This window comes from Ictalurus furcatus, chromosome 20, assembly GCF_023375685.1.
Source record: "Ictalurus furcatus strain D&B chromosome 20, Billie_1.0, whole genome shotgun sequence".
Taxonomy (NCBI): domain Eukaryota; kingdom Metazoa; phylum Chordata; class Actinopteri; order Siluriformes; family Ictaluridae; genus Ictalurus; species Ictalurus furcatus.
In genome coordinates, this window is record NC_071274.1 from 22,119,611 (window position 1) to 22,145,096 (window position 25,486).

Here is a 25,486-nt window from a genome sequence, read left to right on the forward strand (position 1 = left end):
TTGTTTTGTTTTGTTTACGATACTCAGGATGACGCTCTGGTTCAGTTACTTTACTAAAGTGTATTCATGCAACTAATACGACTACTGACTAGCTTTCAGTTCTCGTTCTCGTTTACGTTCTAGCAGCTATGAACGATCGTTCCCTCGCCAGCCTCTCTCTTATCCAGTCCCTGTGAATGAGCTGTTGCTATAGAAACGATAACGTATTATAAAATTAGATCCTTCGCATTTGGAGGTCCACGCTGGTGGACTCTCCTCTTCAGTTCACCCCACAGGTTTTCTATGGGGTTCAGGTCAGGGGACTGGGATGGTCATGGCAGGACCTTGATTTTGTGGTCAGTAAACCATTTTTGTGTTGATTTTGATGATGTTTTGGATCATCGTCCTGCTGGAAGATCCAACCACGGCCCATTTGAAGCTTTAATATTTAATTAAGTCCGTGATGCCATGTATCCTAACAAAATGTCCAGGTCCTCTGGCAGAAAAACAGCCCAAAACATTAAAGATCCACCTCCATATTTAACCGTGGGCATGAGGTACTTTCCCATACGGCTACCTCTCTGTGTGCTCCAAAACCACCTCTGGTGTTTATTCCCAAAAAGCTCTATTCTGGTTTCATCTGACCATAGAATCCGATCCCATTTGAAGTTCCAGTAGTGTCTGCACACTGAAGACGCTCGAGTTTGTTTTTGGATGAGAGTAGAGGCGTTTTTCTTGAAACTCTTCCAAACAACTTGTGGTGATGTCGGTGACTTCAGATTGTAATTTTGGAGACTCTCTGACCCCAAGACACAACTAACATCTGCAGTTCTCCAGCTGTGATCCTTGGAGACTTTTTATCCACTCGAACCGTCCTCTTCACAGTGTGTTGAGACAATACAGACACACGTCTGATTCCAGGTCGATTCATAACATTTCCAGTCGACTGGAACTTCTTAATTATTGCCCTGATGGTAGAAATGGGCATTTTCAATGCGTGTGCTATTTTCTTATAGCCACGCCCCATTTTGTGAAGCTCAACAACCTTTTGCCGCACATCACAGCTATATTCCTCGCTCTTACCCATCGTTATGAATGACTAAGGGAATTTGGTCTATGTATTACCTCATATTTATACCCCTGTGAAACAGGAAGTCATGCTTGAACCATGACCTAGTTCCTAGTTCCTGTTCCTGTTCCCAGTCCCCCAGGTGTCCTAAAAAAGGGTAAAATATCAGTGGGAATATACTTCAAATATATCTTTTTCTCATATGAATTCATAGGGGTGCCAAAGTGTCTGCGAGTACTCGATTTACTAGACCAGGCACTCTCAGTGCTTACGTACTGTATATCTCAAAACGTCTCGCACTTTATTTATAGCAGAAACCATTCGCAGAAAGGACGAATTTCAGCCAAACGAGGACCAAACATCGGATTCTGTTAAACACACGCAAAGCTTTAGATCCTTATTAGCGTAAGATTTCCTTTCACGTACTAACAGTCGGGTACCTTATGTGCTGTTACAGATTTTGTTTTCACATAAAATGAGCAAAGTGCCAACATCCTTACAAGACCCTGCAATAAGGAAATCTGAATAGTAAAATAGAAGTTTCAATTATGATTATTCATTATGCTTACACCTTTCTTTTTCCCCCCTCTTCTATTATTTAGCTTTTAACCTGCAAAGTAGAATGTTGTGTATGACAATTTTGTGATTTAAACATATTGTTACAAAGTTATTTTTTTAAAAAATAATACATTTTAAGCACTATTTAAGTGTAAAACGTATGTCGAACAAACAAACAGAATAACAGGAAGTAACTGTTGTGTACATCAGTAATGACTGTACGGGTTCGGGGGAAAAATCCCAACCTAATACTATATAAATTCTTTTTATATAGTTTTCTCTATTTATTTCCTCTACACCTCTATAATTTTGTAGATAGGCTATATAGAATTATTGGCACCCTTCATATAGATGAGCACAATTTAATACTATATATATATGTATATAATTCAAATGCAGAAAGTGAATTTCTGAGGATCCCTACAACAGAATAACTACTGTCCACATCCATCTTCTATACCGCTTTATCCTTTTCAGGGTCACGGGGAAACCTGGAGTCTATCCCAGGGAGCATGGGGCACAAGGCGGGGTACACTGAGGACAGGGTGCCAGTCCTTCACAGGGCACAATCACATACACACTCACACACCCGTTCATACACTACGGACACTTTAGACACACCAATCAGCCTACCGTGCATGTGTTTGGACTGGGGGAGGAAACCGGAGTACCCGGAGGAAACCCCCGCAGCACGGGGAGAACACGCGAACTCCGCTCACACAGGGCCACGGCGGGAATCGACCCCCCGACCCTGGAGGCGTGAGGCGGACGTGCTAACCGCTAAGCCACCGCCACTTTTTTTTTAAAATAATGAAATAATTGTGGAAGATCTTTCAAAGGTGTACACGTGAGGATGTCTTAAGATGAGAAGATAATAACCTTTAGTGAAATATTTGACTCTGTTTGAAAAGGAGAAAATCTTCAGGCAGAATAACGTTAGGAAGTCCAAAACGAATACCTGTCGAATTTATACAGTAAAAATATCAATAAACAGACGTCTCATAGCTTCATCTTTCATCCTGCTTTAGCACAGACACTAAACTGGAGGAAGTCTCGTATCCTGGCCGTCTTCCAGCTGCCTCACTCACTCACTCCTCCTCTGTTCTCCTGCCAGCTTAAAGCACTGTGTGAAAAATTCATAGTGCAGCATAAATTTAGCAGCACGAACCCAGGAGCCTCTGACTGACAGACTTAGCCTCGTTTCAGCTAAACACCCAGGCTTTTATTCAGGACAAACAAAAGTATAGGCACCCTCATTTCTATTACACCCACCTTCATGGCTTTTGTGCTCCCCCGAAAGGTTTTTTTTTTAAATAAATAAATAAATAAATAAAGCACTTGAATGCTCATTTCTAATAACTTTTGGGAACAGAATGTACTAATTAGTGTGGTTGTAAGGGGGTATTTTGCAGTGACAAAAGATTGAGAATACTCAGACCGCGGAGCAGAGATTATAAGTATTGTATAAGTATAAGTATTCACCCCCACCCCGGGTTGGTGAACAACAATATTTGCGCTATTCGAAGGTGAAGCTCCACCTTCAGTCTCATGTACGTGTACACACGTGATTTTCCAGTCCCTCCAAGATGCTGCGATTTTGCGATCGCAGAAACGAACGAACGGTATATCGCAGGAGATCGCAACATTTTTTTTTTCTTCCAGAATTACCGCAGATTTTCCGTAGATCCGGGCCGAGACACGTCACGTGACGTCATCAGGACGCGCATTCAGCCAACGCCGTCTCAGATTCACGCGCGTCGAACACGAGTACAGCGAAAATGTCTCGTTTACTCACAAACATCCGTGCAAAAGAGCGTACGGAACTGTCAGACTGATTCTCAGACACGTCACGTCATAAGTTTCATGTGTATTACATATGTTTACATGTGGGTTTTATTTATTTATTTATTTATTTTACATACATAGGATTCATTTACGTTCACATGATTAGATTACTTTCATGTTCGATCTTTACATATCATATTTTCATTTCATACATCTAATCTCATTTCTTTTCACGTGGTTTTCACACGTCCCATTTATTTTCACACTCCGTTGTTGTTTGTTAAATGCATCTGCTGTGTGAACTTACTTCACGTTCATTTTTCACGCTAATGCGTCGGCATGAGACGTGACATGACGTCATATGGATAATTCGAGGCAAGTCTTCTACGCATGCGCTGCCTACTTTCTTTTTTTTTGGGGGGGAACAGAAAAAAAAAAAAGAAAGAAAAAGAAAAGCAGACTTTGGAAACAGGGATCGGAGTTGGATCTGGCAACCCAGGTCGGCTCAGCAGGCTGCTCTCGGTCTCAGTTCGGATCTCAGTCCACCTGGATGCAGTCACTTCTCTGTCTTCTGCATTAACTTTCCTTCCTTCCTTCTTTCCTTCTCTTTCTTTCTCATTGGGACGCAAACAAAGCGCAAAAATGGCCGGAGCGATCATCGAGAACATGAGCACCAAGAAGTTGGTGATCGTGGGAGTTGTTCTTCTGCTCTTCCAGGCTTTTGCCTTCATGGTCGGAGGTCTGATCGGTGAGTAGTTAGGAAACTCCAGGCAACATTATCGTGTTTATTCCCACTGCTACACTGTTACAGCGTCCCAGCTTTCAGGAAGTGGATCTGAAACTCGATGGAATTGATGTTTTGGGTTTGTTTGTTTGTTTGTTTGTTTGTTGTTGTTGTTGTTTTTAATGGAGCAACAACAACAAAAAAGTGTTTTTCTGTTGTTTAAAAAATACATCCTGTTTATTTCTCCACGTTGTATTTTTGTCCTTTTCTGTCTACACCAAGACCAAAAGCCTGAGTGTCCATGAAACACTTCCACTTGGTTTTCCTTGAACATTTAAAATAATATATATAATTCAGAGAAATCAGATTAAATCACAGCATGCACTGCGAGGCATCTCCTCCAGGTTCTCAACTTGATTCTCAAATATCTTCAGCATGGGATGATTTTCATCTCCTAAACTTCAAAGTGTAAGTGTGTGTGTGTGTGTGTGTGTGTGTGTGTGTGATCTCTGGAGGACAAAAGCTTCTACTTCTCCCCCCTCCTTCTCTCTCATGTTGCCCTCCAGGCGTTTTCACATCTCGTGTCTCACCTCTCTCTCTCTCTCTCTCTCTCTCTCTCTCAGATCTCCTGGATCTTCTGTCTTCGTCACGGGGATTGTTTTACTCCCCCTCCTCCTTTTAGAGGCTGGTTCTCGGGATTTAAGAACCCGGATAGAAGCACCAGTATTTCTGGAATGCGTTAATGTCTGTGCTTGCTTTCTTTTTAAGTTTGGTGTCTTTTGTAGTTAAAGTACAAGGAGGAAGTAGGCCTCAGTGTGCACCAGACAGACAGAGCTGAGAAATTAGCTTGTTTGCCTGCGATTGATTTAATGAAGCCCGGATTCCTTTGTGCTTGCTCGGTGGCCGGTGACAGCGGGGGTAATTGGGTAGAAAGGCTCGCCGCTCCCCTTGTTATTTGGGCAACTTCAACACGGCGTGAGGTCACTCAGCCCGGAGCCTTCCATTATCTCAGATCCTTCAGGGTGGAGGTTTGGAGAGTGTTTGCTCGATGCACGAAACTCGCACTGGCGAGCATTTAGTTTGCCTTTGCAGGATGGAATGGGACACACCCTGACTTTTCTAAACACAACCCTTTTTAAGAGATATGACCAAAATATCATATCAAGTACCATATATAAATATATGATAATTATGATAATTACATTTGATCCCAAAGAGTCAGCAAATCTTTGATAGTGCAGCTGCAAGACAGGGGTTTATATTAAAGCGCTCGTTCTAATACGCGCTACATGAACGGATGAAAGACGGTGTAATCTTTGATATGGTGGAGTTTGCTGTAAGGAAACCTTGCTTTAACTTTTAATTAAAGGAGTCTCCAGTGTCAGTGCTTTGTAACAGCCAGTGCTGAAGCTGTGAGGGTTGCGGTTTCTGTTAGCCATGAAATGCTGCTGTTTTTATTGTTTTTTTTTTTAGGTCTTAATAACTTCAACAGACAGGAAAAAAGAGAGGGCTGGTGAGGGAACGACTGTTTACAGCTGCTTTAATGGAAGTGAGAACAGAAACGTACTTGTTTCGTGGACCTTCCACGACATAAATTGTAGCAACGAACGAACGAAGTATGACGTGTTTGTTCTTTTTAATAAATAAATAAAATAAAATAAAAAACGCTCTGTGGAATGAAACGCTTAGTGACATGCTTATGTAAGAAAAAATAATTGACTGGAAGTGTAACTTCGCATCATCTTTAGAAAACGTCTAAGTTTAACGTTTAAGTGAATTTCACGTAGGACTGGGCGATGTGATCTAGATTCTTTTTGATAAATTGTCTTTGATATGCTTTTCTGAAACAGAATTATTTGGTTAGCCTTTAAATATGGCCTGGACTAACTACAAGAACCAATGTTTTTATCTTTGAAGTAGACAAACGCTGCCCAAAATATGCTTTTTACCCGAGCAAATTGTTGCTAAATGTAAGATGGGGTTGTGCCGATACTTCGAAATGTCCTCGTTGACGATATCGTGCATGTCAAATATCACAATCTGTCGTTTAATCAGTTATCGGTTCCCGCCTATTGCTTTATGAGAAGCGTGCTGCTGTCTTAGGATTTAACTCCATACCAAAATGAAAGGAAATGTCCGTGTCCCGCTTTGGGAGTTGTTGAATATTCTGGAAAGTTTCCTCTGAGTCAGTTTGGCTATTATCTTCCACTTCCTGTGGTTTTATAGACCTCAGGTGTCGTCTGCAATCCAGGAAGAGTTCCAACTGCTGCTTCACACTCTTACGAACGCCTCAGGAAAAGGACAGCCTGATTTAGCATGCTAATCACCACATGCCTGTTTTGGCATCAGTGGTGCTTATTTATCATCTCTGTTTTCCCACTGCGCATCTGAAAACGCATGGGAACTGGTCCACGTGGGAGTTGGTGGAACTTGGGGCTGTAAGAGCAACGTCATGGATCCGATGTTTAACAACACCATTGCTGAAGTGAACTCTCCTACTGTCGCTCCCTTAATCAATCAGTGACGTGACACTAAACAATTGTAGGTGCAGGCTTCGGGAGTAACGGAGTACATGTAACGACGTTACGTAATCGGGATACAAAAACCTGCTAGCTGTACATTGCTTTTTTTTTTGTTGACGTAACTATCACGGATTAATCAGATTGCAGGTACATTTTCTAAACAATGGGAATACTATCAGGATTACAATATTTTTTTTCACTTAAAATTAGGGCTGGGTATTGGATCCAATTTGGTGATTCGATTCAATTCTTATTTATATGGTGTCGATTCGATTTTTCGATTACTTAACAATATTCCAATTAAAATGTTCGTTTTGCAGACATGGAATCCATTTTTAATATAAATGCTGCTAACCGAAACACTCCTACTTGGCTATATTACTGAAATAGACATTTAGTTTAACAATAGGGCCCATACGATTATGTTTAATTACTTTTTACTTTTACTTTGATTAACAAACATTGTAAATATGTGCATTAAATGCACACAGGGTAAGCACAAACTACACACTAATGTAAAAAAAAAAAAAAAAAAAAGTAAAAACATTGTGAATGTGCAACAGTGCAATTCATTAACAACTTAAAACATGTTTAAGAAATAAAACCGTTTTTTTCAAAATTCAATACATGAAAGATGGCGACATCTTCAGGACGAGAGGCGAACTACAGATAATATTCACATCCTCCCAAATAAAGCACGCGCACTAAGAAAAAAAAATATATATAATAATCAGATTGCATTACTTTCATATTGTGATACTTGGAATGCTGGAATTAATGATGACATTTTTATGAAGTAACTGTAACGGAATACATTTTTAAAGTGACCCTCCCAACCCTGCGTAGGCGTCTATGACCTCATGTATGAGGAAGAAGGCAGATAGCACTTTCCTCAGACTGTGTTACTCTGCCCATGAGCAGCGGTTTGAAATTATGTAGATTTCTGGCTTCACGTGTCTCGGAGGAAGCACATGTGAACCTTCACCCTTCCTGGCTGGTAGCTGCTGTATGATCAAGGAGAACTGGCTGGTGGGTGGGAAATGGCCGGTGAACAAATTGGGGAGAAAATAGGGAAATGAGAAACTATTCGTAAATGGTCCTTTTCGCATGTGTTCGCTTTGTGGTCGCCATTTTGTGACCGTACCATGTGCGTAATCTAATGGCCTTCTGCCTGTAGTTTAATGACTCCTTATCAGTGTAGAATGTTTTTAGCTTTACTAAGTGTCTTCTCTCTAAACTTACATCCATCTATTTCCGTCTCCAGCCCCCAGTCCCACCACCGCCGTCCACTACCTCGCCACCAAGTGTGTGGACAACCAGAAGGGATACCATCAGGGTCGGAAGTGGTTCATGCCCTGGGGTCCGAACCAGTGCGACAAGATTCGAGACTTTGACGAGGCCATGGCCAAGATGATTGAAGCCAACAACATCGTCTTCTCCGTTCACATCCCTCTGCCCAATAAAGAGATGAGTCCCTGGTTCCAGTTCATGCTGGTCATCCTGCAGTTCGACATTGCCTTCAAAATGTACAACCAGATCGGTGAGTCAGCCGAGTTTAATCGGGGGGGGGCTCTAGTGACATTCCTAGTGCATGTGCAAGTCTGGTTCCAAGATGGCTGCCGTTTTAATCCTCCATTGTTCAGGTACATGGTGAAGCCTTGCGTATATTTGTCGGTTATAGAATGGCTACGGTTTGTACACTTGGTACTCTTCTCCTGTGAAGAATAAATTGCTAAAAGCTTGTCCCACCATTTCCATTTTCCTGAAGCAGATTGAGTTTCTCACACAATGAGATATGAGCGGCTTAACAATGATGGATGAACCTCTGTGACTGGGTGTGCTGGTGGCTTAGGACTCCCTGCTAGGACTTTACACACACACTTGCACAAACAATGCCAAATACTGTGGTTCCTCCATCTGGTTAACTTACGGTTTCAGTCCTTTCTTCATCTTTGCCTCATATTAAATGCTGAAAGGACGTTTTTTGTTTTGTTTTTTTGTTTTTTTTTCTTGGGTGAAATTGTGTTCCAATTCATTGAGTTTCAGGAATTCAGGGTTACGCAAAATTCACAGCGATCTGACCGTGTTTCATTTCACTGATTGTGATGCTGTAGCCGTGTGAGCTGTGTGAGCTCTCCAGGCCGTGTGAGGGTGAAAGGGATTAAAGGGATAATACGGCAGATTAATGAAGAGTTATTGTTGGATTGAAGCACTCTGGGAAAAGGAGTAGCGCTTTTCTCCCCCCGTTATAACTTTAGCAGCCTGTGGAGGAAACAGAATTGTGTTCGAAATGTCATTACTGTGTATTTTACTGTATTCCTCGACTATTGGACTTGGCGCAATCTGAAAATAACTAAAAACGAATGTGAGGGATATGCGTTATCTTAATGTTAGCTAGCTTGCAAAACTTGGCTAGCTAGAAAGGGAACATGGCGGATTAGCTTGGCTAAATTTACTAAACACTGATTGATGTGCTATTCTGATCTGATTTTTGTGTGTGTGTGTGTGTGTGTGTGTGTGTGTGTGTGTGTGTGTGTGTGTGTGTGTGTGTGTGTTTTAAGAACTCAAATAGCTGTATTGCTACGAGGCTAATGTAGCTAAACAGATATGGAAACATATAGCCAGATTGTGTAAACAACATGTTTAAATCGTCACACATTGTTTGGCCTAGAGACACCATTTTGTATTTTGTGCTTCAAGATGGAGCTACAGCTGTTTTTATGTCCTTTTGTGCCTTTTTTTTTTTTTTAGATAACTGTTTGTCAGAAACCACATCAAGCCTCTCTGAGACACTGAAAAACTCCACAGAGCTTTCTGAGGTGACATGACCGTGTGATATAGAAGTGTTAGTTAGCATGATGCTAAACTGAAAGCTGTATGCTTTTCTTGCTAGCTAGCTAGCTACGCTATGGATTAGCGTTGTGGAGGTTAAACCTTGCCTGGTTATAGTTTGTGAACAAGATGAATAATGATTTCATTTGTTTAGTAAATTTCTCTTTTTGATAGGCCACATTTGCAGCTCTACCCTGCTGAAAAGAATCAGCATACACCATTAGAGATTCCTAACGGTTAAAAACCCACTAGGAATGGTTTCTAATGGTTCCTGATTTCATATGGAAAGTTCTGGAAATCATTAAGCCAGTTGGGTTCTGAATGTGTGCTATATATTGTGCTATATATTTCTGATCCTTAGACATTTCCACAAACAGTACGTCTCGTTTTATATCATTTTCATGTTTCTCACCATGAAAGGTGTATAGCGTGTCTTGGTCTTTCAGGAAAGAACTGTGTACTAGCAAGAGATCAGATTTTAGGTACGTGATGTTTAAGTGTGTGATTTGAGTAGATTACAGATCCTCGTAGACGAGTCTGCGTGCAAGTTTATTCCTCGAGCCGTGACGCTGTATCTTCCTGGAAGTTCCTCCTCTCCAGATGTTGATGTTTACTGCGGTGTCGGTGTGAAAACGTTTGATCGTCTGCCAGCGCGGTTCCTCTGCGATTGTGTGTGTGTGTGTGTGTGTGTGTGTATATGTCTGAAAGCGAGCTCAATCAGGAAAAGACCTCGTTCCTCATCAGGCCGCACGCCGGGGTTAATTCGGATCTGATGAGCTGCTGATGGGGAATACATTTTAAATGTATTTTTAAAAAGTCACATGTTACTATTGGTCAGTTTATAGTTGCATCAAATGATGATGTGAAACAACCGCAAAAGAAGTCAGTTCCTGTTTGTTACCGAGTAAAAATCGTAACCAGTCTACAAGCTCTGAATATTTGTAAGGCGTACAGCTGTGGTTTATAATTAATTTAGCATCTATTTGGGTGTATCTCGGTGTACAATGTGGGGGGGGGGGATTTATTTTAGTTCATTTGAAATGCTAAACTGATGATTATTCTTAGATTAGCTGAATAATTGTTGTAAATAATCATGATTTTGTGATTATTGTGTAAGCCGTTATCATGGTTGTAGTTTTTCTTTTCTTTTTTTTTAATCATTTTTTTTAAGATAGCTTTATTTATGAATGGATTTTAAAAAAATTTTAATGAGATGGATGAATGAAGGAATATTATTACTCTGAATAACTCGTAAATATTTAAAGGTTTTGCCTGAATACGTGCTTGTCTGTCTAAAGTGTAACAGAACAGGTGGTGTATGAACATGTACGAACAAGGTGGTGTATGAACAAAGAGAAAATGTAATAAAGGTTAGGATTACAGATGTACACCGGTCAGCTATAACATTAACACCACTGACCGGTGACGTGAATAACATTTCGATTATCTTGTTATAACGGCACCTGTCAAGGCGTGGGATTTTAAAATGGGCGAGTACCAGGATGCATTATGGGAAGAACGTGAGCCGGCGGATACAGCGTGGTGCTCTGGGCGATGTTCTGCTGGGAAACCTCGGGTCCTGGCGTTCATGTGGATGTTACTTTGACACGTCCCACGTACCTAAACACCGTTCCAGACCAAGTACACCCCTTCATGCCAACGATGTTCTTTAATATCAGTGACCTCTTTCAGCAGGATAACGCGTGCTGAAACACCGCGAACTTTGTTCAGGAACTGTCTGAGGAACATGACAAAAAGTTCAGGCTCTTGACTCGGCTTCCAAATTCCCCAGATCGCAATCCGATCGAACGTCTGTGCGATGTGCTGGATAAACCAGTCCGATCCATGGAGGCCCGACCTCCCGTCTTATAGGACGTAAAGGACCTGCTGCTAACGTTTGGCGCCGGACACCACAGCACACCTTCAGAGGACTTGTGGAGTCAGTGCCTCGGGGGTCAGAGCTGTTTTGGAGGCGCAAGGAGAGGGTAGACCTACACAATATAATGCAGGTGGTTGTAATCTTATGGCTGATTTGGTGTCGAGTGGAAGCGCTGTGTGCTTTCCAGTCTGTCCATGACTGTGTTTTTGGCTGCTGCTTGTTTGACGAGATCATTTTACTCCTGTTTAGATTCTTCAGTGGAGCGGTATTTAATGGAAATGCACAACTGATTCTTGATGAATGTTTTTGGGAAATATAAACTCCCTATTTTGAGCTGATCATATGACACTGACCCACCTCAGTGGTGTAATAAAGTGGTGTCGTTGTGTTGTGTTATGCCCCCCCTCTTTCTCCCCCCCCTGCCTGGCACAGCTCCAGCAATAACACAGCTGTTGAAAGAGATTAGTAGCCGGGGTGATGGCCGCTGTGATGGCGAAGAATGTTTGTGTGCTAAGCTGACATTCAGAGAGAGAGACACAGAGAGATAGAGAGTGAGAGAGAGAGTGTGTGTGTGTGTGTGTGTGTGTGTGTGTGTGTGAGTGCGTGTGCGTGCACTGCCAAAAAGAGTTTCGGAGAGACGACACGGCTAATAATGCTTTCACCCCCTTTCACCCTGCAGTCCAGGTTCAGCTTTCTAATCTCTCTGTGAGCTCTTTAGTATTTTAGTTACACACTCGTGGATAAAACCGAGCTCAAAGTCTGTGCAACTGCTGTGTTATTTACACCAGATGTTCTCAGTGCTTACAAACGTGCAGTTTTCTTTGAGGAGGTGTTTTATCTGACCTTTTATGAAAGGAGTCTCCAGTGTCAGCGCTTTGTAACAGTCAAAAGTAAAGATTTTAACTTTTAGGTTTTCGGAGTCCGGGGGGAAAGTTCAGGACCGAGGAGCTCCCGCTTTGCGTTTTCTCCGTAACGTCGACGTTAAACGTAGTTCTAAACGGAGGGAAAGTATGACCTCGTGAAATAAAACGCATTCTGTTATAGGACCTTTTAACGCCGCTTCATCACACCACCCTCTTGTTGATTATTTTCTTACACGAGGATGATACAGAGTGCAGTATTGGTTATTAAATAACGCTTAGCATTACGACAAAGCGTTGTAGCTAGTCTTGCTATACGTAAATTTAAACGCTAGCGCCTTGACCTCTTCGATAAACGTCTCCGCTGCACGTCGTTCATCGGGGTTTCATCTTAATGCACAAATATTAGCGTGTTGGCTTTGATCTTCATAATCCACAGTAATTACACCTTATTCCCTACAGCGGTGTCGTTTGAGCTAATGTTTGTTTAGCTAATATTCAGACACCGCATAGACACCTTTAACACTCCTTTATGATATATTGCGTAATGTTTATTAGCTAGTGAAGAGAGTTAAACACGTACAGTACCACACCTCTGGATCTGTAGTCTGTGTATGTACCTAGCTAGCTAAGTAAATGACTAGAAAGCTAGTGCTAGCGTCCACTCTCCATACCAGTGCTAAACATGACCGCTAGCATCACCTATCATGTAAAAAGCAAGTGTTTTGCAAGGTTTTATATAAAATAATAATAATAATAAAGCTGTATTTTCTTTCTCCTAAGTTGATTTTCTTTTGCTTAGAGATGGATGAATTATAAAAAAGGACGATCTCTGGTTTCCATCACACAGTGGACTTTAATGGTTCCCATTAGAGATTTAATGGTTGGACCCAAGAGCATGAGGGGGGGGAAACAGATGTATGAAAAGGGGAAGGTTCTACTCTCTGCGATTCTTACTCTTTTCAGCATAATTTAAGTGTGTGTGTGTGTGTGTGTGTGTGTGTGTGTGAGTAGAGGACAGAGCCATGGTTACTATAGACGTCAGCCTGGCCTACAGAGACGACACTGTGAGCGAGTGGACCGAGATGGCGCACTCTGTGGAGCAACGCAAACTCAGCTGTAACTTCACTACGGCCAAGGTAAACACACCGAGCTGATTTAGGACACACTTGAGCCAAGCACACACACACACACGCACGCACACGTGACCTTTTGACGAAGCCTGAAGGGTGCTTTCACACTGAATGGTTGTGTTTTGTTTTTTTTTTTGTGCTGATATAAAAAGTGACTTGGGTATTTAAGAATTAATACATTTGCATGTTGTTCCTTATAAAATGAATTCTGAGCTTTAACATGGTTCCTGTTTCGTTAAAGAATCTTTCAGTGCTGCAGCTCAGTCTTACATCTCCTCGTACAATTTTAGTTGCACGCTTGAAAACGAAATAATCCGTCCTGCGATTATTTTTTTTTCTTCTTCTCTAGATTAAAGAGAACGAGGGTCGCTACTACGAATGTGACCTCTTGCCCTTCATGGAGGTCGGCACCGTTTCCCACAAGTACTACCTGGTCAACGTCAGGCTGCCGGTGTACGAACGCAAGAAGGTGAACCTGGGAATCGGCGAGATCAAAGACATCCGGCTAGTGGTGAGGATACGATGCGTTACGTTACGTTTATGCCACACGTTCATGTCCTTAGGTCTTTCCCCACGGCACCACCGCATTGATCTTTTCTTTAACGTTTTCACGGGTCTGGCTGTGGCTCAGAACCTGAGCATCTGAGATTGATTGTTTGCTATTTAAATTTTTTCTTGTAGGGAATCCATCAGAACGGTGGTTTCACCAAGGTCTGGTTTGCCATGAAGACCTTCCTCACTCCCAGCATCCTCATCATCATGATCTGGTACTGGAGAAGGATTACCATGATGACGAGACCACCGGTCCTGCTGGAGAAGTAAGATGCATTCTCCATACCTCTACCCCATTGTCATCCACCACTACCCCTGCTATCACTATCCCCTCTAACCCCCCCTAACACCATCCCCACTAGTCCCCCCTATCACCATCCCCACTACCCCCACTATCACCATCCCCACTACCCCTACTATCACCATCCCCTCTACCCCCACTATCACCATCCCCACTACCCCCACTATCACCATCCCCACTACCCCCACTATCACCATCCCCTCTACCCCCACTATCACCATCCCCTCTACCCCCACTATCACCATCCCCACTACCCCCACTATCACCATCCCCTCTACCCCCACTATCACCATCCCCACTACCCCCACTATCACCATCCCCTCTACCCCCACTATCACCATCCCCTCTACCCCCACTATCACCATCCCCTCTACCCCCACTATCACCATCCCCACTACCCCTACTATCACCATCCCCTCTACCCCCACTATCACCATCCCCACTACCCCCACTATCACCATCCCCTCTACCCCCACTATCCTATCCCCTCTACCCCCACTATCCTATCCCCACTACCCTCGCTATCACCATCCCCACTACCCCCACTGTTCCTACTACCCCATCCCATTTCCACTACCCCACTATCCCATCCCCATTTCCATTATCACCATCCCCACTACCCCCACTATCACCATCCCCACTATCACCATCCCCCACTACCCCCACTATCCTATCCCCACTACCCCCGCTATCACCATTCCCACTACCCCCACTGTTCCTACTACCCCATCCCCATTTCCACTACCCCACTATCCCATCCCCACTACCTCACTGTTCCCACTATCCCTACCCCAAACCCATTATCCCATCCCCACTACCCCACTATCCCATCCCCATTTCCACTATCCCCATCCCATCCCCATTATCCCATCCCACTACCCCACTGTCCCCACTATCCCATCCCCATTTCCACTGTCCCCACTACCCCCATTATCCCATCCCTATCTCTATAGACTCTTCGGGAAAGACTCTTCGGGACAGAAGAGTTTGCTTGTTCATTTCTCTGTAACATGACAAGCTGCAGTTTTTTTCATTCATATGAACTTATTAAGAAAGAGAGCAGGGGAAAAAGAGAGGCTGGCGAGAGAACGACTGTTTTATAGCTGCTATCACATAAATCTAGCAAAAGTAATCATCTTCGTGAAACACGGACAGCACGAGTGTTTTATTCTTTGCTTTTATATGTGCACTTCTTTCTCTCCACTCCTCCTCCTCGCTACGCTCCGACACCTTCGTATCCAGTCTGTCTATCCGCTGTTCCAACTTGCCCTTGGCAGTCCCAGGAGACACGAAGCTCTCAGACGGTCACAGGGAGATGATTTTTTCATGTTGTAAAAGCTCGAGCAGGCGGGCTCGCCTGCTATTCCTCAGGGTGTCGAGATGGAAAGCGAGGAGAAGTTTGAGGAAGCGTGACATCGGCTCCCTGCCGGGTTTCTTAATGTGGGAACGATGACCAAATAAAGCCTGGGAAAAAAATTAATAAATAAAGTGCAAGGCGAGTCCCAACTGGCGGTCTTTATCTTACACACTTTTAATTTAGGTCACGCATGTGTGTGGTTTCGGTTCCGTGCTTTTATACACTTTTGCTTTTATTGATTTATGAACCTCAGGAATGAGGAAGTGTGGAAAGAGAGTGGCGTTCGTCTGGGAGAGAAGAACGGCTCCGTATAACTTCAAATCTCCAACACGTACTCGCCATGTTTGGATTTATGAAGCTTGACATGTACATTTAAAGTATCTAGTCCCAAATATAATAATAAACTCTATTGCGGATTATGCAGAGAAGTTAATGTTCCCAGATGTCCCAGTGAGTTTGGTCAATGATAAAGTAAATCTACATCTATCAGAACATTTTTTAATTTTTTTTTTCTCTTTCTCTCTCTTTGGACTTTACCTAATTTATTGATTAATACGTCACACCTTGGATCCGTTCTGGTTTTTTTGCGTGCTCCCGAACCGATTTAACGTTCCATCTTCGCACTTTATATTTTGTCTTTTTAATTAACACGCGTTTAAACAGAAAGAAATCCCCAAAAACGTTGACCTGTGACCTTTAACCGGTCTCGTCTTTTACTTCTTTGTTCTTTTAACTAGACTTTGCTTTGTATGGACGAGCCATGTGCTGATAATTAGGTATAAAATATTTCACAATATCCGACATGTGCGAGAACACGAATACACTGATTCAATTAAACGCGCCATCCGTCGTTCAGGGCGATGGAGTAATCCTTCTCACTCATTAAAAATGACTAAGGTTTGAAAACCATGGCCGTGTTCTAATATTTATATGAATATTTAATATACCGAAACCACATATAATATAATATAATATACTTGTGTTTTATTTGAACTACATTTTGTTCTTGCCGAATTAGACATAAAAATGCACATAATATATTATTATATTAAATATAAATATCCATGTGTTATGTTATAAAATACAACACATGGATATTTACAACATTGTAAAAGGGCTCAAATATAAATAAATAAAAAGCATATATGGTATAAAAAGGAAATATAAAAAATCCGAATGTATTTAAAACAAATATAATGACACATCTGTGCTTTTTATCTATTTATTTATTTATATATTGTATAATATTATAAACCGATTTAAAGTTTTTCTTATTACGTTTTGAAATCTGTACTACTTTTCTAAGCGTTATTTTTATTTCTAATGAAGTTAATATTGATTACATTTCCTTTAACTATTAAAAAGTCCTCAGCAGAACTCCTTATGATTATTAAAAAAAAAAAAACTATCTTCAGAACGTTTGTATCGTTTGCCGATTGAGGAGAGTTCCGATGCAGATGAGACGAAGCGTCTTAAAATAAATATATAATTATATAATATAACGAAGTTAATATACATGCTCTTGAATTTTATTTATTTATTTATTTATTTTTCCCCCCGACAAATTATTACTCAAAATAAACGTTTACAGACTAAACATTTGCATAAATCAGTTACGCTCAGTTGTTAAATATTGTAAAACATCTCTTTTTTTTTTTTTTTTTTCTTTTTTTTTCCTTTGAACATTTGATGGATCGTAAATACAGGAATGATTTTATATGGAAACCATTTAAACACGTACAGATTTTTAAAAAAAATTAATAATTTTTTTTTTTATAAAGTCCTGTGGAATTTTTTTCTTTTTTAGAAGAGTTTTTTTCTGCGTTCTGAGTATATGATGAATCTTTTCTCTCACACACACACACACACACACACTTTGATGGTCTGCAGTGTGTGTTTACAAGGCTAGAACATTCTCAGCATACCAGTACGGTGTGGTCCCTCTGTGCTGCCGTAGCAGAGCATGCTGGGATTGTTCAGGCCGCAGAGCTGCTGGAATGTGCTTTATGTTTTTAGAGTCTGTGTCGTCTCCCCTCCCCCGTCCTTCACCTTGTCCCTGCAGACGTGTGTGTGTGTGTGTGTTTGCATGTACGCATACGTGTGTATGTGTGTTTGATTGTTTTCAGCCCTGTGATGATAACTTCAGTAACAATAGAACCATTTAAATGACATTAAAATTTACGTTCATTACAAAAAGAACACAGAAATAAAACTAGAATAAATCGATAATCTTCTTAATTTACTCTTCAGTTCTTTTATATCAAACGATCGATTTGATAGCCGTTCAAATGAATATACTGCAGTAACTTTTCAGCAGTAATAATGATTTTTACTATCATTAATAGAGCCGTGTTGGTATTTAAAGTGATGATAAATAGAAATGATAAAATAGAAATGCAAATGGTGAGTAAATAAACAAGCAAAAAAATATAATGAATGATTGTTAATTGAATTATTTTATATTAATTGATTCTTTGATTTGATGATGTGAGTAGTTTTGTTATTGATGATGATGATGATGATGATGTATTAGAAGACTGCGTTGATGATGCTTGTCTGTGTAAAGGGTGATCTTTGCTCTGGGCATCTCCATGACCTTCATCAACATCCCAGTCGAGTGGTTCTCCATCGGGTTCGACTGGACGTGGATGCTGCTGTTTGGAGACATCCGTCAGGGAATCTTCTACGCCATGCTGCTCTCCTTCTGGATCATCTTCTGTGGAGAACATCTCATGGTGCGGGAGAACTTCATGGACGTTACTGGTGTCGTTTTGTGTAGATCCTCGGTAGCCTGCTCTGGTGGACTGTTAGGGATGTTTAATGGTGATGTTATCGTAAAGTAAAATATCTCCACACGCTACGATCTCTGTTGTGATTTGTGCTGCAGGACCAGACGGAGAGGAATCGCTTCTCCATGTACTGGAAGCAGGTGGGGCCCATCGTCTTCGGCTCCTTCTGCCTCTTCATCTTCGATATGTGTGAGAGGTGAGACACGCCGTATAGAATCCACTACTCCAGCTCTCCGTTATTAACCTGAACCGTCTGAGGGAGTCTGATTCACCTGGGAATGAATCTTCTGGAGATACACGTGTGCTAAAAAAACAATTCATCCTATACCGCAGCGTTGTCGAATTCTGGATTCTGATTGGTCAGAGGGCGTCGATGAACTTTCTCTGCAGCTCTGACAGTAGTGCAGCTACACAGGTTACAGGTTTATTTTAATGCGTTTCTATAGTAACGGCTCATTCACAGCTTGCTTTGTGGACGTTCCACAACATTTGAATATAACTACAGACGGATTAAAAAGTACGTATTATTCTTTACCAAACGAAACTTGTGATTGCTGTGGTATAAGAGGAATAAAACACTTCGGGATACTCATCTTCGGAACGGTAACGCCGCCCGATCACTCCGTTCTGTTTTCGATTGATTTCCTATACTAGCACGACACCGTGTGGACATTACTTAAGGTCATCAGGTAAGGTAATATTTTTCAGGGAAGAAGCCGTTTTTAAAGAGATGATCATTTCTTGTTTTCTAGAGGAGTGCAACTGACCAACCCCTTCTACAGCATCTGGGCTTCGGATGTTGGCACCGAACTGGCCGTATCCTTACATTATACACATCTACAATGCATTTGTGTCACGTTTTCTATCCCCATGAAGAATTTATCATCATATAAAATGCTTTTTTTTTAAAAAAAACAAACTGGATCTACAGTCAGCTCCAGATTTATTGGCACAATTGAAAACCTCGAGTGATTATAGGTCAGTCCTGTTGGCCTGCACAAAATACTAAGTGTGGAGGTGCCAATAATTGTTAAAAAAAAAAAAAAAAAAAAAAGCAACCCCAAACGATTAGAATAAATTTACTTCAATTTGATTTCTGATTAACCACAAAGACTTTTTTTTTTTTTTTTTTTTTTTTTTTTTTTTTTTTAAATGATCATTTTAACTCATCTTTACCAAGGGTGCCAATAATTCTGGAGCCGACTCCAGAATCGTACACGGTTATAGATGACAGTACTGTCAGCACAGGGGTATATTTTAGTTCGATAAATTGCAAACTTTTTTTTTTTTTTTTTTTTTTTTTTAGTGCTGTGCTTTTTAAAAAATTTATTTATTTATTAATTTTTAGCTTCATTGATCAAACTTGTTGTTTTGTTTTTTTTTTTATAAAAAATTTTTTAATTATGATTTGGTCAAAAATCCCAAACAGGTTTCCTTGACAAAGCTCATTCCAGATGGCGTTCATCATCGTGGCTGGAATATGCGCCTGCCTCTACTTCCTCTTCCTGTGCTTCATGGTGTTCCAGGTGTTCCGAAACATCAGCGGGAAAAGATCGTCTCTGCCTGCGATGACCAAAGCTCGCCGTCTGCATTACGAGGTGCGTTCACTTTACACGCTCAAACTTTGGAAATGTGGAAAAAGTGGAAACATCTTCGAGGATCATCGTACTGTATGATTCCCAATAGGAAGTACGAATTTGAGATTCGCTCTGAAATGTTGTTCTGGCAAGCTCTGTTACCGTAGAAACGGGTGTGAAAACGATGTAATTAAAAAGTTTATAAGATGGTATGAATTTCACGAGTGCAGCGTTCAGTGAGACGTGTAAACGAGGAGACGGTTTATTTTCTGCTGTCGATCTGATTCGCGTTTCCGTTCTTCTCCACTCAGGGTCTCATCTTCCGCTTCAAGTTCCTGATGCTGGTCACGCTGGCGTGTGCGGCCATGACGGTCATCTTCTTCATCATCAGTCAGGTGTGCGGACCGACACGGGATCGTAATCGTCAGTCCGTACAGGATTTCGTGGCCTTTTTTAAAAATCATCGTTGCTGCCAAAAGACGCTCGATTTTGCTGCGGCTTTTTTCAAAATTTGCGATGCGACTTTGAGGTTTTTTAAAAAAAATTTTGTTTGTTTGTTTTTTCTCGGGCAGCTACTCAAATTGACGAAATCGCGTTTGTACGAAATTGTTCTGCGCGCTGTTTCGCAGTGATGTTTGTTGGTAAACGGGACCTTTTTAGCTGTACTCATGTTCGACGCACGTGAATCGAAGAGGGCTTTGGCCGAATACGCGTCGTGACGACGTCACGTGACACGTCTCGGCTCGACTCGGCGGTAATTTTGAAAAATTGCGTCTCCGAATATTACGGCGTTTGCTTGATTCTGTGTTCATTTCTGCGATCGCTCAATCCTGGAGGGACTGAATAAAGCACACCTTTTATGCTGACACAGCTTCGTCTTAAAGCTAAACAAATTACTGCGTGTGTGTGTGTGTGTGTGTGTGTGTGTTTAGGTGAATGAAGGACACTGGCACTGGGGAGATTACACAGTTCAGATAAACAGCGCGTTCTTCACTGGTATTTACGGCATGTGGAACCTGTACGTGTTCGCCCTCATGTTCCTGTACGCTCCGTCACACAAACGCTACGGAGATGAACAGTCCAGCGGTAAGAATCCAAAGCTCTCTCACACACACACACACACACCTGCACATGCATGTTAATCGTCACTGTCTGCTCACTTTATCTGTTTATTTTCACATTAAAGGTACACTATAACAAAAATGCATGAAACAAAGATTCGGATAAAAGTCATAATTACACAGAAGAATTAAATAGAGAGAGAGAGAGAGAGGGGGGGGGGGTGGGGGAAACAGATTCCAGTTAGATACTAGACAGAAAACACACCCAACTCCCACCCAGAAACCTCAACCCAACTATCCACTATGCAGTAGTAGCAGAAAATGAAGATATAAAAAACAATCTGTATCGGGCAGTCTCAGTGACGGAGGCGTGGCTTCTGTATCGGGCAGTCTCAGTGACGGAGGCGTGGCTTCTGTATCGGGCAGTCTCAGTGACGGAGGCGTGGCTTCTGTATCGGGCAGTCTCAGTGACGGAGGCGTGGCTTCTGTATCGGGCAGTCTCAGTGACGGAGGCGTGGCTTCTGTATCGGGCAGTCTCAGTGACGGAGGCGTGGCTTCTGTATCGGGCAGTCTCAGTGACGGAGGTGTGGCTTCTGTATCGGTCAGTCTCAGTGACGGAGGCGTGGCTTCTGTATCGGGCAGTCTCAGTGACGGAAGGCGTGGCTTCTGTATCGGTCAGTCTCAGTGGAGGAGGCGTGGCTTCTGTATCGGTCAGTCTCAGTGGAGGAGGCGTGGCTTCTGTATCGGGCAGTCTCAGTGACGGAGGCGTGGCTTCTGTATCGGGCAGTCTCAGTGACGGAGGCGTGGCTTCTGTATCGGGCAGTCTCAGTGACGGAGGTGTGGCTTCTGTATCGGGCAGTCTCAGTGACGGAGGTGTGTACATATGTTTACATAACCTGTTTATAAGCTAAAATGAAAGGATGGGGTAAACGTGCAACTTTTTGTAGCCTAACTTTGATGTGCTTATCTCCGTTTAGGAGAGAGTGTGAGAGAGTGTGAGAGAGTGTGAGAGAGTGTGAGAGAGTGTGAGAGAGTGTGAGAGAGAGATCAGGGGAAGCAGGGCCTCCTTGGCTTGAGTGGGTGTAATGGAGAGCAGGCTTTCTTCCAGGACTGGCGTAATGAGAACCATCCATCTCCTGACGTCAGACCTTTTTTGTTTTTTGTTTTTTTGCCCCTTATTATTTTCCAAGTTTAGTCCACACTGGAGGACCTCTGAGTCACTGTGTAAACATGGTCTCTAATAGCTGTGTGTGTGTGTGTGTGTGTGTGTGTGTGTCTCCTACCTGGCCAAGACAATCCATTAATATGTAATTAACAATCCACTATATAAAAGCAGCCACCAAGTCACCATGATGTCATTCAGAGCTTTCATGAGAAAAGGTTTTGATTTTAACAATTTTTTTTTTTTAAATCACAGATGTCACTATAACCCTTGAAATAGAGTATGTGAATGGATGTGACGCCGTCTTGCATTGTCTGATACATGTGGTGACTAATAAATACACGATAAAAATGTTCGCAGAAAGGGCAACGGTCGGCGGGAAAGAGATTCACAGACATCATTCGTGATGCATTATGGGAATAGTAGTTCTTTCCCTCGTCTTGTACACAGTCTTGTTACTTTGAACGTATTTTCATAAGGTCACGGCCAAGTCTGTTTGGTTTGGTTTGGTTCGATGCTTTAACTCGCTGGCGAAGAATTTTCTGGAACGTCTCTGGAGAAAACGAACGGGATGTTTCCTTCCAGAACCCCTTATTGATTGTGAAGTATTTTTCTATTGTTCTTCTTGATGAAGATGTAAGCAGGCACAAAGAGCAACCGTTTCTATTGAAGCTTCATGTGCATACAAAGGTGTTGTCTCTTCTAGGTTCAGTCCTCGATTACTCACACACCAAAAAACTGTCTCTTAGGCCCTGGCAAACACATTCCCGTACACAGTATACGGCCAGTCTGGAGGGTTTTTTATTAACCCGTGAGTCTTGAGAAATGTTTAACGTACTCCGGTAAGTCTGAAAATTTAACTCCTTACTGTACTGATATCAAAAGGTAAAAGAGGTAATTATTCATCACCCTTTGTTCATCTCTAGATATTAAAATAGATTATTTATCACTCTGGTTATCGAGTGCTTTTGCTTCCGGAGCCATATTTGACCTTTTTTTTATCATTAATAGATAGATATATAAAAAATAAAGCTGAAATAAAGTCACAACCCAAAGGCAAATTTAACTTTCTAAACCTTTGGAATTTATAATGCTGTAACAGGCTGAGAGTCGAGGCACTAAATCACAGGACAAATGACCGGCCTATAAACCGTTTATAGATAAATTATAAGCTTTATATATATATATATATATATATATATATATGCTTTCCTATTCTGCAGAGACGGAAACATCGTATGTTTTTATCACTACATTAATGCCTGAGAAATGTATTTTTAACACAAGCGTGTGGGTGAATTCATTTGACGGCAAGGACGGGTTTTTTCTGCTTTCGTCTACTTTCTTTCTACGGCTGGGCAAAATATGATGGAAAATCTTGAATTCAACAGGATCTCCACATTTATTTCAAGTTTTTACATTTAAAATAATAATAATTACTATTGTATTCTTCAAGTAGTGCGATACGATGCTGTTCTTATCATCCACATCCTATTCAATTGAACTGTTTTAATTGCGTGAACACGATTACAAACGTTGTTGTTTTCCTTTGCTTTTCTGCATTTCTCTTACTCTCTATCGCCCCCAAGAGGTCCAACTAATTCCTAATACGAAGGCCAGATCTATCAAGCTCTAAACAGCCATTAATTATATGACGTACTGTATGTAAGTCGCTAACTAGCATTTTTTCTCATTTTTAGTCTTCCAGAAGGTCCGCTGATGGAAATAATGCTGCAGTTTTGCTGCGAGTGAAAATTTCTAAAATCGAAATAAATCTCTGACAAAAACACAATGTGATGCTGAACATCTGCTCATGACCCCAGGTTTGGGTTCGAGCCCACCATTCTTGAACCAAACCGCAAGTCTTCGATAATAACTTTCGATGTCTCGAACTCTATTTATTTATTTATTTGTTTGTTTGTTTGTTTGTTTGTTTGTTTGTCATCTCGATGCAGGAGACCAGGGAGGGACCAGTGGTGAGGACATCCAGCTCACCACCACCATCACCCACGCTGACGGACCCACTGAGGTGTACAGAATGGTGGGAAAGGAGTCGCAGGAGTAGTCACTTCACCTCGCTTCCTTCCTCGATCATCTCAGCACACCAACATGGCCAGCATTCTTTTATAAAACTCCTCACGATGTGCACTGTTTCAGGCGATCCAAACACCTTATCCACCTTATCCTTATCCAAGTGCCCTTGGTCCAGTGTTGACTTATTTTGTGTTCCAGTACTCTTTTTACCTTGCGCTTATTGATTTCCTCTTACAACTCTGTTCATTCAGATTCATCACGAGTAGCCACTACCTTCTTTTAAATTAGATGCTGGGGTTGTGAAGTTTTCCCTGCTGAAATCCCTAATGGTCTAATGTGTCCCATTACATAATCAAACTATTGTTAGAGTAAACCATTAGGATAATTCTCATTAGGAATTTCATAACCTAGCAATATTACGTTTGTACTAAAATATTTCAATATCCTTTTTTTTTTTTTTTTTTAATGTTACATTTCATTGCTTTTCCTTTCATTTATAATGATGTATGACACTTTTTAAGATGCAAGAAGGGTAAAATGGCAAAGAGGAAGTCGATAAGCAGGAGTTAAAAACAGTTTTGTTAAAAAAAGAAAAGAATGATGCTTTTGCAGAGGAAGGATTGGTGAGATGGAATTTGGTGCCATCTTGTGGATGGAAGAGGAAGTTACAAAGTGTATGACGATCACCACCTTGACCAAATCCTTAGAAAGAACATTCTTGGTCGTCACCAAGCAGGTATTTTCCATCTATAGTTCGGTAATCTTTAATATAGCCATGTGTTGATGATTATCATGGGGTACAGTATCACAATACTAGATTACAACACTTGTCCTCAGTCAAAGCAACTGCCCTGATGAACAGAATTCTGGGATTGCCTTCTCCACGAAGGATCTTCAAGTTTCTGCGAAATAAGGAACTGTCTTACCTAACTGGTGTGTAATATTGTGGTGTGTACATCACTGATCTGGACATAGGATATTACCTAACGTGTTTTTGTATTATTTTCATCACTTCAGATGATTAACAGTATCTCAGCTTATCTCACAATCTAGTATATTCTCTGCCTCGTCTCGTCTATACAAGCGCGTTCGTAACAATACAGCGTTCAGCGTCTTCACTCCATGTTTTACAAAAAGTTCATACGTAGTATGTTATGATGTAGATATATTTTTTATAAAGTGCTTATTTTCAAGTGTGTTAACTGTATCACTGTCTGTTGTATAATAAAAGGACTTTTTCAGAATGATTGTACTGTTTTGTCATGTTCCTGGTTTAAGAAGGAATAAAGAGGAATGCTTGAGTTGTGCTGTT

The 25,486-nt window shown here is 41.4% G+C and overlaps 1 protein-coding gene across 1 annotated transcript; it reads left to right on the forward strand.

Moving 5' to 3' along the window:
* The first annotated feature begins 3,828 nt into the window (after positions 1-3,828).
* On the forward strand, positions 3,829-25,422 carry wls (Wnt ligand secretion mediator). Its single transcript, XM_053651357.1, has 12 exons — positions 3,829-4,139; positions 7,902-8,177; positions 13,223-13,347; positions 13,691-13,852; positions 14,023-14,159; positions 18,118-18,286; positions 18,439-18,536; positions 19,093-19,156; positions 19,795-19,938; positions 20,229-20,312; positions 20,850-21,003; positions 24,096-25,422. Exons 1-12 carry the CDS (start codon positions 4,034-4,036, stop codon positions 24,203-24,205), a joined length of 1,629 nt encoding a protein of 542 aa, XP_053507332.1. The 5' UTR covers positions 3,829-4,033; the 3' UTR covers positions 24,206-25,422.
* Positions 25,423-25,486: the final 64 nt, after the last annotated feature.

What these genes read in the sequence shown, in the direction of transcription:
- wls (XM_053651357.1), top strand. Translation starts at nt 4,034, where the DNA reads ATGGCCGGAGCGATCATCGAGAACATGAGCACCAAGAAGTTGGTGATC. An exon ending in GTAACTTCACTACGGCCAAG is followed by an intron (nt 13,348 to 13,690) that starts GTAAACACACCG and finishes CTTCTTCTCTAG; the next exon opens with ATTAAAGAGAACGAGGGTCG. An exon ending in CTCGCCGTCTGCATTACGAG is followed by an intron (nt 19,939 to 20,228) that starts GTGCGTTCACTT and finishes TTCTCCACTCAG; the next exon opens with GGTCTCATCTTCCGCTTCAA.